This window comes from Phoxinus phoxinus, assembly GCF_949152265.1.
Source record: "Phoxinus phoxinus genome assembly, chromosome: 8".
NCBI lineage: Eukaryota > Metazoa > Chordata > Actinopteri > Cypriniformes > Leuciscidae > Phoxinus > Phoxinus phoxinus.
The window spans coordinates 29,485,942-29,501,342 of record NC_136883.1 but is presented as its reverse complement, the minus strand read 5'-3'; the positions used below and the strand labels follow the sequence as shown (position 1 = coordinate 29,501,342).

Sequence of the window (15,401 nt, the reverse complement as noted above, 5' to 3'; positions counted from 1 at the left end):
ATACAACAACGTTTGGTATTTTATTGATGGTCCCTAACAGCTCATGCGAGTCTATCACAAGACTTTGGGACGCTGATAAGGGAAACAAGCGTCTCTTGAAGCTAAATTGTTTAAGTACACACGACTACTGTTCTACCTGTTGATAAGAAACAGATAAGGTAATCATGTTATCTCATGTTTATGTTAATGTGTTTGATTATGTTGTTGAGAGACACTCGTAAAGTAATAATACAATTGATAATATTACTGTATATAAAGTAACAAAACAAAACAAACAAAAACATTTTAATATATATAATGTATAACAGTATGTCACAAAAATATTTATTGTATACATAGCACATACATTGCTTACATGTTATTGAGAAGACTTGCTAGCTAATCTGTTTAGCATTATATAATGTTGGTGAATTTTCCAAATGAAAGTAATTATAAAGTGTTTTAGAGAAAATCTATCTTTTCATATTTAGAGTCCGTGGGATGCTGAGAGACTGTGTAAAACCCTGGAAAGACGGACACGATTGGCTAAATCATATCCTCAAATATTTTAAATAATTCTACCACAAAATACAAAGGTACAGTTTCCTTTTGCCCCATTTGGACATCTCCATTTACCATTTAAAATCCACACACTCTTAATACAGCACAGATTTAATAAACGTTTCACTGCATTACATTGATATACTTAAGTCAAACACAAGCCCAGTTAAGGGCATCTTTCAATACTCTTGGATATTTGTGGGTGAAATCAGATGCTAGTTTCCAAGTATTTAGGAGTTACTCAGATGGTGTGCTGAACCCGGTTTCCCAAGCGGACCGTTTCAGAGACCCCCAGAGGCCTGTAGTGTATCAATGCGTTCCGATGGCTGATTTCTGGGAACAGTACCGACCTTCTGTCCGGCTCAAGTTATGAGACTCAGCGGCCGAACCAGCTGCTTAAACACATGGATGCAATTAAAGCAGAAACTGCTCTGGTAAAAGAAGAAACACTACTTTAAATAGATGTGTCTGTCCTTATTCGGCGAGTCACAAGCATTAAGTCATCTGCTGTGTTTTTCCTTATTTACCGAAAAGAAAACATAACACATTTGCAATCATCATATAGTTCTGCATTATGAAACTGATTTTTCTTTTTCTTTTTTTATACAAGATGATAAATCTTTTCCTTTAAAATTGGATAAATAAATCCAATGCAGTGTAGAAATGACAGACTTTCAGATCATCATATTTTACAATTGAACTCTTGTGACAGAGAGCAGTGTTGTTATCAGTAGGACACAAAACGTCACGTTCCGTGCAATAATAATCCCACAATATGCTGTCTGCTCTGGATAAGTGTGGCTGCTACTGCTGATCATTTATGTTTATTAAGTTAATGTTGTAAAACATATAAAATTGGCAAAGACTCTGATTCTGATCCTACTGCAGTCATTGAATTGAACACTATGAAAGAGGCACGGATCCGGGTTTGAGTAAAACGGTGATTACTGATACAATATGGACTCAATGATCTTCTCTTCTGCAAGTGAATCATAGTAGATTTGAATTTGTATATTTATTATAAACTGGAACCACATTAACATCTAGAAATATTTATATTGAACAGCATGATTATTGAATGTAAACACAAACTGCGTTCACACCTGTCCACATTTTTTCATCATTGTCAATCCCATTATCTGTATGTTTTATGAGCAGCATTACTGTAGCTCACTGATATTTATTGTTAAATAGAAAGCATGACAAGAAGAATAGAGCTCACACAATGCCAGGGGAACAGAGCCACTCTGAGGAGTTCAGCTGCTTCCAAACGCTTTATCTGCACTTCGAAAGAACACTCACTTCAGATGCACAGATTCCCTTTATTCATGATTTATTTATTTGTTTATTTTCAACTGTACTAGTTTATTGCAATCTGGTTAATTCACATTTAAAAAGCAGACATCATCCAGTTGCACTGAAATCAAAGATATTCATTTTTACAACATCCATAAGGCCCATGTACTGGAAAATCCAATCAAAACCATTATGTTTTTTCTTTTTTTCTTTATATGTTTTTTGTCTTTTTACTGTAATTAGAAAAAAGAAAATATATAACAATAATAATAGAAAGGAAAAATATTACGACTGGCAAGCAATCACAGCACAGCACAAGTACCTATTTACTGCAAGAAATAAATGGTACAAATAAATCAACAAATAAAGAGGGCTGAGAATATATGCCTTGAAAAGAACAAAATTGGCACGTATGAAGTTTGATACATGAAGCAACAGAGGACAAGATATGTATTTCTAGAGATTAAAATCAGGCAGAGGGTGTCTTTCCCTTCCATTTTTTTCATCTTTTGTCCCCCAAAATCAAGAAAAACCAAAAAGAAAACGAGGAGAAAATAAAGAACACACAACCAGGAAGAAGGGACGATAAAAAATACTGCACGTAGAATACCTTTTTCTCTCCATCTCCTTTTTTTTCTCTCTCCTTTTCTTTTTTAATAGCATATCCCATTAATATTCATTCCCCACCGTTCGTAATAGCTGCGCCTGGTGGCGGAATCGTTAGAGTTTTACATGTGAGTAGCAAATGACACTTTGATTGGCTGTGATGTTGAAATGTTCCTCCCCCACCGGGCCTGGGTCGGGGTTCTAGGCTGAACCGGGAGTCCTGCGGGGCCCGGTCTCACTGTGCGTGCTGGCTCAGTGTGTGGTTCTGCAGGGGAACAGAAGAGAACACATGAGGAGAGAAATAATAAGCTACGTGCCCACACCTCCACCCGTCTCCTTCGCTCTCTCCCTCTATCCATCTCTTGTTCCATTTACCCACCAGGCCTGTCCGTCCATCTCAAGGCTAGCAGCCCCACTTTGACAGAGCCATGAGCGAACACCTTCCTTTCTTCCCGTTTTCTTTCTTCTCCACACCCTCCCATTAAATATTGGGCACATGTGCACTCGAGATCCCATTCATCCGCCCACACGTTTCCGTACCGGCAGAAAAACACAACGTTTGATTTAGAGTTCTCCGTTTCTAATGCAAAACCCCTGATTTGTTTATTGTGGAGTCTTCGATCCATGTTTATGAATCTTTTAAATCAGCAAAATGCCTTGTGAAGCCTTCGTTTTATGGACTCCTGAGAACAGAGCGTACATTTATAATCACATATCAAAACCCTCCGTATTGAAGTGAAGTTGGAGCCGTAAACAATTGCGTGTCAAATTCCAGCAATACATTCAACTCTTAAAAATAAAGGTTTTCCACAGAGATGCCATAGAACAACCATTCTGGGTTCCCCAAAGAACCTTTTAGTGAACTGTTCTTAAAATAAAATAAAAAACATCTTAGTGTGAAGGACATTTTAATGGACCCGTTTGACATTTCTGGGGTTCTGAGAAGCGGAAATTTTACTTTTGTGTTCAAATTGACTCAAACAGCAAAATAAACAATCCATGATTTTTAAAAAGAGGAAAAAAATAGATGTTGGTCAGAAGTACCATTGTAGAAGAAACGCCCTATCAGAAGTGTTGACTAGTTATATAGTTAAGGTAATATACAGTAACATACAGTATACATTATCACAAAGCATAGTGTTATAAATGTAACTTTTTTTAATGAAAACTATGCAACATTTACAAGATTAACAATTGTGGAAATGCATCCTTTTTCCACTATAAAGAAGTCTCCATGGATGTTAAAGGTTCTTCATAGAACCATAAACGCCATTAAAAACCACTTTATTTTGAAGAGTGTATGGCGTACGCATCACACGGACAGATGTGCACAAAAGATGGCATAATAGTGTAAAGGGGACAGAAGAATGACCTAAAACCGTGATCACATAAACGGATCAATCAGCCGTTGCGTGAGGGTTAAACACGAGCAGATATGCACAGGCTAAAGGGTTATTGTGTTGCCGCGGTCTCTCGGCAGCTCTGCTTTTCCGCATGCTTTTCCCTGGACCATAAACCCAATTCCCAGAGAAGAGCCGGCAATCATCCCACTTTCCCTCTCAAAGCTCCTTTCCAAGATTAATCTCTCCAAGAGAGATAGGCTGTTTTTATGCCCCGATATAAAAAAAAACGGAAAGGGGGAGACAAATCTGAAGGATTAAACATGGTTTTTCGTTGATAAATACTTATTCTTATTCTTCGGCCTCTTATCTTAGTGCACATATTTTGCAAATGATTGCTGGCGAAAGGGGATGGGCAGTTCCATCCGAGGAAGGCCAAACCACTGGGTCTTAAAACCCCAGACCGAATCAATGGCAGTCTGTCAGGGGATGCGAGTCTTACGTCCTCCTTCTCTTTCCATCCCGGCCTCTCTCTCTCTCTCTTTTCCCGCCCCTCCTGCATGGAACAGAGAGGAGACGCGCACGAGGAGGGCTCTTGAGCGAGGAGACGCATCTCTCTGGGAGCCACTGACCCCATTATGAGAGCAAAGCACTTCTCCTTTTGCATTACGCTGCCTGCGCTGCCTTCCCCCTTCCAGCAGAGGCCAGCCTTGTCTATGTCTCGCTCTGAGATCTGGCGGAGAGGAGAACGAGATGGAGGTGCATATCGGACAAAACCCAAACATATTGCAAATCATTTGTCCTCATCACCAAGCACCTGTTTCACATATTGGAATTACAACAAAACGGAACGGGAAAAAGCGACAGCACGGTGAAACGCGACTGAAAATAATCCTGGGACTCGCATGACAATGAGCAATGAGTCAATACAGCGTACCTGCCCACATTGTCACATGTGCACATGTCAAGAGCAACTAACGACCCAATTTACCCAAACCTGCCTTAGCCGAGTCCCCGAGAATATGCTGCTGCTCAATCAATTATCAGTTATTCCCCACAAAGCCAATCCCTCTCCAAGCGCAATCTTCACCTGCTGCAGAGCCAAACGAATATACCTGATACCACGGCTCAACGTGAGACCAAATTAACATCTGGGTCGCCTATCTTTTCATTTACGCTGATGATCTTAACAACAAAAACAATAACACTAATAATAGTAATAATAATCTCATGTCATTTAATCTCAATTCATTCCATACTGTCACTGTTCAAGCCTTCGTGATTTGTTTTTGATGTCTTAAATTAAGAATAAAGTATTTCACGCTGTAAAACCGACCATTTCGGTCCTACATTCTGATTGGTCGATACAGTGTTTTAGCTTCGCTAAAGTCTAACCTGTCATGTCCCGATACTGTTCTCTCTCTCTAACCCCTAATTTCCTGTCTACACTGGAAATATAGGGCTCTAAAATATATAAATCTATTAAATAAATAAAATTACATAATTTAATTTGTATATATATATATATACATATATAAATAAATCAAATGCATTGTGTGTGTGTGTGTGTGTGTGTGTGTGTATATATATATATATATATATATATATATATATATACATATATACACATATACATTTATATACACTACCAGTCAAAAGTTTTGGATCTGTACTAATACAAATACAAAGAATCATTTAAAGAATCGTGTGACACTGAAGACTGGAGTAATGATGCTGAAAATTCAGCTCTGATCACAGGAATAAATTACACATTATCTTTACATAGAAAACAACTGTTTTACATTGTAATAACATTTCATAATATTACTGTTTTTTTGTTGTTGTTTTATCAAATAAATGCAGCCTTGGTGAGCAGAAGAGACTTCTTTTAAAAACATAAAAAATCTTAAAGATCCAAAACTTTTGACTGGTAGTTTATATAAAAAGACCAAGTTTGGACTAGAGTGTATGCATCAGTTACAGAGAAAGGGAGTATGTGTGTGAGTGTGTGTGTGTGCGCGTGTGTGTGTGTGTCTGTATGGTCTCCCCCAGGTTGTCAGGACTGTGTGGAGCTGTATTGATTTGGAGGTGGAGGGACAGAGAGGCAGTGTTGTTCCCTGGGGTCTAGGGTTACACCAGCACTGCAGTGGCCTGATGGAAACGGCACAGTAGGACTGGAAGGGTGCGGGGAGCCCGACCTAACATACAGTACACAACCTCCTTCATACACACACACATAGATCCCTCACTTCACTAAAACAAAAGACATGTGCTCAGACTCCCCAGCGCACACATGCCTTTGTACGTAACACACACACGGCCACTAGCCACAATCAACATCCATCGCTCAGCTTATTTCATTATCTCTGGCATAGAAGAGCCACTGTGGTATCATACATCTGCTCCGTCTAATCACACACACCCTTATAAATGCTACACACTGTTGAGTTTCAGCTGCCCAGCTCGCACACACACACACCCCAACACATCTATTTCCATCGCTCCGATATCTCTCTTGAAAGATGGCAGCTGATGTGTGGGCGATCAAACCAGCAACACTTGTTTAAATTAGTTAATCAGTGTGTTGGAACAAACACATTTTCAGGCCGGTCGCAGTTTGTTCTCTTCATCCGAGCGCGTTGTCGGGGGCAGCGCTATTGATTAAGCCGCAGGCGATCGATCGCCGGAATGGTGTGTGTCTCTGAATCTGATAATGACTCGCAATATGACATCAGTGCAATGCAGCTGTAATTGATATATTCTTGAAGGGGTGGAAGTTAGAGCGAGAGAGCTGGGCAACGCAGATGGAGGCTGTTTAAACAGTCGCGGAAGAGCAGCGACTGAATGCGCCAAAACCTGCGCACGAACTGTCGAATCAGTTGCATACCGCTATACTTTTGTACGAGAACTTGAAGAGCTTGCAAACATGCTGAAGGCTCGCTCACAGGTCATGCACCTTTGTTGTGACGGAAATGGGACGACTTCCTCTGGATTTCAAGCTCAGTTTTAGGAGCTCGTTGTAGGTTTATTCGTCGTGACACACACCTCCACAGAGCGGACCTTCAATCGCAGCGACGTGAAGAGGGCATGGCGTAATGCACGGAACAGCGCCCTATCCCTTTCCCCCCTTGGCTTGGCGACGGAGCGGGGGGAGGCTGTTCGGTGGGCAGAACAGCCCCTGCGAGCTCAGTCAATATCTACGCTGTCATTGTTTTCCTAAACTGGTTATAAAAGAGAGGCTAAATCCTGCGGAGCTGTGCACTCCTGGGAAATATGGCCCAGTCACATTACTGATGCAGTGACTGCGAGACTGCTGCACTCACCGAGGGGGGGTGAGGAGGGGGAGAGAGAGAAGGGGGAGGCGGTGGGGAGATAAAGATAAAGGAAAATCAAATCTACGTTTCCCTACACAGCCTCTTTTCACACACAGAGCATGCACATACAGCCGGACCGAGCGGCTGTCATGTCACTTTCAATCAGGGCTGTTCGTGTGCGCGAGCGTGTGTGTGCCGCAGGGCCCCTGGCTCCCGGCTCTGTGGTGCCCCCTGGGGACGGTGCAGTGTCAGTGAAACTCTAATGTGTTGGCTCGTTCTGCAAGAGCGAACAGAGCGAGAGAGAGAGAAAGTGTTGTTGGAGAGGGTGGCCGTTCTGTCAGTAAACTGTTTTTCGTAACAGGATTCTTTGGAATTACTGACGTCTATGAGCTGAGCTCAGAACAGTGCAAAGCAGCCGCTACCCAGTTAAAACACAAAAAAAGGCATATGTGTCCTGTGCTACATGATTCAGAACTGAAATTACATGATATATTTATATAATAAAAATGCTTTTTTTTAATATACAATATATATACTATATATTGTATGACATAAATTTTGTATATATTATATATTTGAAATTGAAATATGAAATTCTGGTAACCGAGTACAAAAAACAGAGAAGATCGCTCAAACTCTAATTGTATGAAGCTGTAAAATGCAAAAAACACGAAATAGTCGATATACCTGTGATCACACACAAGCACGCACGCAAGCACACACACTTCTAGAATGTAGTACATAATATAATAGAGCCACTTGGTACTCACAGTACTACTGTATCCAGATGCTTGCTCACACACAATTGAACAGACAGTGTGTCTGCTATCGGCTTTATAAAGTGCTCTTAGTCTGTCTACTGTCTGTATGGCTAAACGTAGACAGGGAGAGGAAATATTGAAGCTGATAGAAAGACATGGGACAGAGAAAAAGACGAGAAGGGGGTTTAGAGAGGGAGGTGGAGCATGAATGAGAAAGAAAGAGAGAGAGTAAAGTTCTCAAAAGAGGAAGAGAGATCATGAATGAGTATGAGAGAAAGAGAGAGAGAGGTGGTGGAGATAGCAAGCGCAGCTTTGCTCTTAGGACGCAAGGCTGTCCCTCTCTGCTCCGTTTTTAACACAAAATGAAAAATCACCTTTGCCGCTTGGTGCACTTTAGAGTAGCTTATTTTTAGACCTGCTTGACAGTCTTCCAATGGCCGGAGACTAGCAGATGGGCTGTCTTAAAGCTTCATATGCTCCCAGCTCTCACCTCCCAGAGACAGGAAACTCACTTGGGAGTGTGCTACAAATAAATGCCCCCCTGCCCTGCCCCTGGATTCCCTCATCTCTCCCCTCTTCCCACCTACTCACACCTTTCTCCACCCAGAGAGTGACTGTCCCTGAATTTAGCACCTTCCCTGCAAACACGTCCTGTTGTACTGAAGTGCACTACACCCACATCACTGTCCAACTGCTTTCCCCTTTCTGGCCTGACCAGGACTGGAGGCGTATTATGTGTGAATCACAATGAACAAAAATGTAAACAAATATGCTTATGATGGATAGTCTAGTGATAAGCACCCATATTGAGCCAAGGTGTTCATGTGGACGATGCAAGTTCGAATCAGGCAATGAATTCAAATCAGTTTATATATATATATATATATATATAAACACATGTTCACACTTTCATTTGCGGTCTATTTGGTTTCAAAAACTTTATGCCTTGAGCATAATGCCTCATAGAGAGAGAGAAATCCAGGTGATATCAGTCAAAATCAGTTTTGTCATTTTGTTCTCTTTGAAAGGAGCGGAGGGAGTGATTCCACTATGACTGACCTCCTCTGACCTCCGTGCTCCAGAGCAGCTTCTTCACATTCATCACATACACGCACGCGCGCACACACACACACGCACACAGACGCACGCACACGCGCGCACATACACGCCTCACCATCACACATGCTCTGTTTACACTCATACATACTGTATATCTGACATTGGTACATCTCTGTCAAGCACCAGGTTGCCAAATAAATACTAAATGTACAGGGGATTAATTATACAGTGATGATGTACATAAGCAACTGATGATGTAATCTTCGGCAACAGAGTAGAGCTGGTTCTAAAAGTCAACATATGCTGTCGGCTGTGTTTAATATAACATTTGACACGTTCTCCAGGCATCAAATAGCAGCACATGACTGGCATACAGACAGACCCTTATCAAAATGTACCATCGCAACAATAATTTGTGGTTGTCACGGCCAGCTTCACTGTGCAACTAATTATATTTAACTATATATTTAATTATACTAATGGTATTAATATAATTGTATTTTTTTATTTTAGTATTTTAGAATATTATGGTTTCTGTTTTTCGATCAAATAAATGCAGCATAAGTGACATTCATTTTTCATGAGGCAATCAATTCCTGATGGATAAATTGTTGTCCTATGATTTTATCCGGTTATCATTTTCACTCAAAAAACATTGTATTATGAAAGTAAAATGAGTTGAAAATATTTTTACCACAATTTACCACAGTTCATATTGATTAACTATGATTAATATGTGTATTTTGACAAAACTATGGTTAACATAGTACATTTCTTTTTTGGAAGTAGTCTCTAATATAAAATTTCACACATACTGCAGGCATCAAACAACAATGTGCAGACATAAAGACAGGCTACATTCACAAAACAACACACGCATGCATGCACACACCCAGACGGACATGCACACACAGTTGTGCTTTCGTGAGATCTGTGAAGTGTGGAGGTTCGAATGTTAGATGAGCTCGGTGGCCTCAGTAGAGCCGTGTCATGGGTGATAGCACTGCGCTAGGCTAACACTAGGCTACGCTACGCTAGCTGTGTTCTGCCACTCAGAGATGCACTCAAAGTACACACACTCTCTTTCCATGTCATAGCCTCACTAAAACCCTCCCTGATTCCCCTCAGGGAGGAGGTTTTGACTCCAAAGCAGCCCTAAACTAAGACAGAGAGAGAAAACGCATAACACGGTGAACGATGCGGCGTTCAGAGAGAGAGAGAGAGAACGGGCTAGTGTGTGTTATCTACAGCCAGTCAATGTCAACACTTTGTTGTCACAACGATATGTGAGCCTAGCAGGCAGAGTGCGAGTGAGATCGAGGAGGAAAAGAGAATAGGAGAGTGTGTGAGGTGTGCTGTCAGAGCTGTGTGATTTATAGAGTGTGCTGTCAGACTCCAGCTGCTGAACCAAAGTGTCAGGTTGAGAAAGACCCCTACCAGTTTCTGTGTGTTAAGAGAGAGAGAGAGAGAGAGAGAGAGAGAGAGAGAGAGAGAGAGAGAGAGAGAGAGAGAGAGAGAGAGAGAGAGAGAGAGAGAGAGAGAGAGAGAGAGAGAGAGAGAGAGAGAGAGAGAGAGAGAGAGAGAGAGAGAGAGAGAGAGAGAGAGAGAGAGAGAGAGAGAGAGAGAGAGAGAGAGAGAGAGAGAGAGAGAGAGAGAGAGAGAGAATGAGTCGGAGAGAATAATAGAGACAACTTTTTAAAGGCCATATTCTACATTTCTGTAGCATTAAAATGTTTTCCACCAGTGAAGTCCAATATTAGTGAAGCTTTCTTGAAACCAAAGAAGTTGCAATTTTGTCCTGTTCTGTCTTACCATGCCACAACAAACAATTTATATGTTCATATCGAACTCAAAAACAGGGTGTCATGTGACAGAAACACAGTGCACACAGACACGCTCTCACACACTCTTTGTTCCTTGTGGAAAGTAAGGGATTTGTCATTTGATGATTAATATACATTAAGGAGCATTACTTGGGATTTTAGTGCAACACGTCTTTTTGAAGAATGTTTTTCTCCATACAATGAAAGTCAATGGGGTCCAAAACAACATTGGACACCAGTAAGTTTCATTGCATGGACAAAAAACACAGATATTTTTCAAAATATCCTCTGTGTTCCTCCCCCCCAAAAAAGAGAAGATGTAATACAGGTTTGTAACGAATTGAGCAAATAATGTAAGAATTTTCATTTTTGGAAAAACTATTACTTTAAAACTTATAAGAATGATGTCTAAAATTAAAAATCGTGTAAATTTGAATTTAACCCTGGAAATAAACAAAGTTAAAGGACTTTGAAAAATCTAAATAAATGTATCGAAATGATTTAATTAAATGAATAAGTTTTGACCTTAAAATAAAAATGTTAATTCAGTCATCAATAGCTCACCCTCATGTTGTTCCAAACCTGAATGAGTTTCTTTATTCCGTGGAACAAAAAAGAAGATATTTTGAAGAATGTTTTAGCTGATTTTGTCCATACAATGAAAGTCAATGGGGTCTAAAACAGCATTGGTCTCCATTGCACGGACAAAAAAAATATTGTCGTCATACAGTTTTGGAGCAGCATGGGGGAGTAAATAATGACAGAATCTTCCTTTCTGGGTGAAGTATTCCTTTAAGATCAAGTCTTCTCATCTGTTATGCTATGTTAATGAGCGAGGCAAACAGAGTGAAGTATCCACAGTTCCCAAACCCTCCAGATCACAGCTGCGCTCAGTGTGCATGCGCACGCGTGTGCGTCGAGCGTTGAGAGTGTCGAGCAGCGAGAGTCATCTCACCGACAGCGCTTAGACTCATACGTCACTGTCACAGCCACGACAGTTCCAGTCCCGAGCTGGCAACCCACACGCGAGACAACAACACACACCACGCAGTGCAGAGCTGTAGCGCCACAGCACAACCCTGCTCAACTGTCATATCTGACTGGGGCATGTGCTGTACACACCCCCTCCTTCTTCTGTTGTCTTCACATTTTCATTTCAGCTCGCTTTCTCTCATGTTGCGTCTCAACATATCCTTCGCTCTGTCTGTGCGTTAAAGGAACAGGCTACCATGAGAGACGGATATGAGAAAACGCTTTATAGTGATCCCAGTGGACACATCTCTCTTTTTTCCCCTCGCTCTTCCTTACCCCCCCTCCCTCTCTCCCTTTCCATCTCCCTCTCATGCCAGTCCCCAAATTATTTAATTTAGCACAGACACCATATCTCCCTATGTGCCATCCCGCTGAAGTTCTCTCTCCCTCCACGTCCTCCTCCCTTCTTTCCTCCACTTTATAGATTGTTCCAAGCAGGGGTATTTCGTGACAGAATCAGGAGTGTGGGTGGGTTCACTGGAAAATTTGCAAAAAGGCATTTACTTCATTTTTATCTCAACATAAACACGCACGTGCACGCTCGCAGCCGAAACCGATGTCCCACGTTGTAATAAATGAATGCGAATGTGTTGATTTACTCTGAAGATTAGTGCCGCCCCATGGTGAGTGCTTTTGATTTGAATTCGCCAGGCCGGAGCTTTGTTTGAATCTTCGTCTCAGCAAGGGCAGAGCAACAAAACAAATGCAAACAGGTAAACAACTTAAACATGTTCTCTCCGATTCTAGTTTACTCCAACGTCCACCAGCCACCCACCGCCAGGAGAATTTCAATCAAAAACAGCGTGGCAATGTAAGTTCGTAACACCATGACACACTTCTTACATGCTCCTGTTTGGTATGCTAACTTCCTACATACTTACATAACGGAATGCATTAGCAAGTGGTTTCATTAGTTCATTATTAACTCTTGGCTACATTTCCTATTTTTCGTGTTCTCATATCATGGCACTAAAGCCATTGGAGAGATACGAGACCTGGGACTCTTCATGTCAGAAGGCTCTCGGATGTCGTGGTCTTCGAGAGGGAGCTGTTCTAAACACAGGGCTCATATCTTTAGCTGGAGACACTATACTGCAGTCCCCTGACAACCCCTCCACCAGCCAGCCAATCAGTAGCAGGTAAGGTGGATTTGAGGCGCTGTAGGCATGTGTGTGTGCGTGTGTTGGGGTTAGGGCTCTGAAGAGAGCCCTCCAGATCCCCATTCTAATAACGTACATTGCCACTCCAGACGCAAGGGCAGCTGGGACACGCACACACACTGGCACTAATAAAATTGAGCATCACAATAGAAACCTATATCAATATCTACAGCACACAAAACCAGATTCAAAGCACACCAGACAAACTCTCCATGTACATTATGATTCTAATTTGACACATAATGGAACAGATTCTATGAATGTTTTTGGAGCTTCTACAATTCTTAACTCTCTGATTTGCTTAATGTGGGTTAGCCTATATGAGTAAAAATGTGCCCATTTGATCATATGCTAATGTTAATTCTAGTTTAAGCCAGATTTGACATATTCTGTAGAAAATGTCAGTGGTCCTAGCCATTTGAATTTGTGTTTTTAGCAGTATGTTGTTGCTTCTTTTATTAGCATATTGATGTGTGTATTGCTTTTTATTTTGTCTATATTTCATATATATCATTGTTCAAAACTTGGTACGAATTTTTTTTAATGTTTTTGAAAGAAGTCTCATCTTACTTTAATATGTCATTTTCTTCTTGTGATGGCAAAGCCGAATTTTCTGCAGCCATTACTCTTCAGTGTCACATGATCCTTCAGAAATCATTTTTAATGTGCTGATTTGGTGCTTAATAAACATTTCTTCTTATTATCAATGTTGAAAACAGTTGTGCTGCTTAATTTTTTGTAAAAACTGATACATTGTTTTCAGGATTCTCTGATGAATAAAAAGTTCAAAAGAACATAATTTATTATTTTGAAATATATTTTTTTGCTAAAGTAAAAGTCTTTACTGTCACTTTTGATCAGTTTAATTAATCCTTATTGAATAATAAAAGAAGAAAATTCTGACCCTAAAATGTAAAAATGTAACCTTAAAATACTTAGGGTTAGGGATTTGAACAAACCTGTAACCCGAAATATGACCAATAATTGTAGAGGTTGAGAAACTGTCTACCTCATCTCCAAAAAGTGCAATACAGAATATGAATTGTAGTTCTATATCATATAAGCTCTTTCTCCACCTCTGTGAAAAATGGAAAGTGTGTGAGAAAGCGAGTGCGTGTGTGCGCTCCTATGAACGCAGCCTCCTTACATCACTCCACTTAGTGCTGTATGAGAACTCACAGCCCTCAAATATTCAACACTTTCGCAATGTCAAGGGGGGGAGGGAGACAAGGAGGCATCAACAAACAAACAAGTGCAAAGACCCCCCTCCTTCCTTCATTCTCACACACACACACTCACCGATCCATCCAAACTGCTGAGTATGGTTAAATATTAACCAGCGCTAAAGGAAATACCATACACCCACGTGCGCACACACATGCCAGCGGGGAAGGGATACAGGGCATGGGGGGAATGCGGCGCCCCCTGGAGGGCTCAATCAGAACCGGTAGTGTGTAAAAATGAGGCGTGCTGTCAGAGAGTGACAGCAGTGCCTATGGAAGGGCCGAAGGGTGGGCGGTTGGGAGTTCACCTGGGGAAACAAAATAACAACTGAAAGAAAATCTACACACACACACTTGCTCACACAAAAAGTCTCTGAAGTTTCTAACAAAGGAGTGGAGGATCCAGCAGAGTAGGTCTAGCTGCGCTGATCGGGGCGAAGCATCACTTATTTACCAGCTTACATCTGCACTATTTATGGGGCACCAGGGAGAGGCAGAAAGGAAAGAGGGAGAGAGAGGGGTGGGTGGGGGCAACACAGAGGGGCTAAAATATGCATGGGGGCTGGCTCTTCTGGGAGCTAGAAAAAAGAAAATGGGAAAGGGAGAAAGAATGAGAGACATAAAAAGGCGAATGAGAGAGAGAGTTGGAAACAGTTTGAGGAAGGGAGGGAGTTGGTGGGAGTGCGAACGTGAGAAAGAATTAGAGACAAGATAAAGGATGGAAGCAAAGTTTGCCATAAGGGAGAGGGGGATGATACAGTAACGTGTCTTGCGAAGGCTCATGGGAAGGCGAGGATTAACTCAGAGTGGGACCGCACTGGGAGGGCATGCTGGGTAGGGCACACAGGCCATGCCCGTCCATCCATTCAGTCTTGTTAACAACATACACACAAGTTCAAGTCTCATTTCACCTGGCCAGGAGCATGGTAAAACCCGGACTTTGGAACGGAGGCTGACTGCTCTATTCCTCACCGCCGTCACCGCTCAGGTGGGCCTGGAGTGGATGCGGGGGGACGGAGCGGATGGGAGTGATGGGACGCGCCCGCTGAGCCATGGGCTGGTGAAAGTATCTCGGTTGGCCGGCCTCAGGGTGAGGCAGACAGTGACCGACAGGGTCCAGTGCTCCCCCTGCTGCTAAATGGACTGACCGGCCATATGCCCAGCGCCGCCGGCCTTATATCACTGTCACGCCGCGGCCGGGGGCTCACGTGGAGGGGTGGGGTGTTTGAGCCATGCAGGAGATTTAG

The 15,401-nt window shown here is 41.8% G+C and overlaps 1 protein-coding gene and 1 long non-coding RNA gene across 3 annotated transcripts in view; one reads left to right on the top strand and one right to left on the bottom strand.

The window, feature by feature from the left end:
* The first annotated feature begins 47 nt into the window (after positions 1-47).
* On the top strand, positions 48-13,642 carry LOC307003030. Its single transcript, XR_013798609.1, has 4 exons — positions 48-158; positions 471-575; positions 12,519-12,582; positions 12,747-13,642. It is a non-coding gene; the product is annotated as an uncharacterized lncRNA (long non-coding RNA).
* The window catches only part of znf423 (zinc finger protein 423), a 152,307-nt gene continuing 138,435 nt past the window's right edge, over positions 1,530-15,401 (bottom strand). For both annotated transcript variants that reach the window (XM_079621085.1, XM_079621086.1), the window contains exon 8: positions 1,530-2,707. In XM_079621085.1, the coding sequence (XP_079477211.1) occupies positions 2,678-2,707 (30 nt within the window). In that variant the 3' untranslated portion in view covers positions 1,530-2,677. The remainder of the gene's footprint in view (positions 2,708-15,401) is intronic.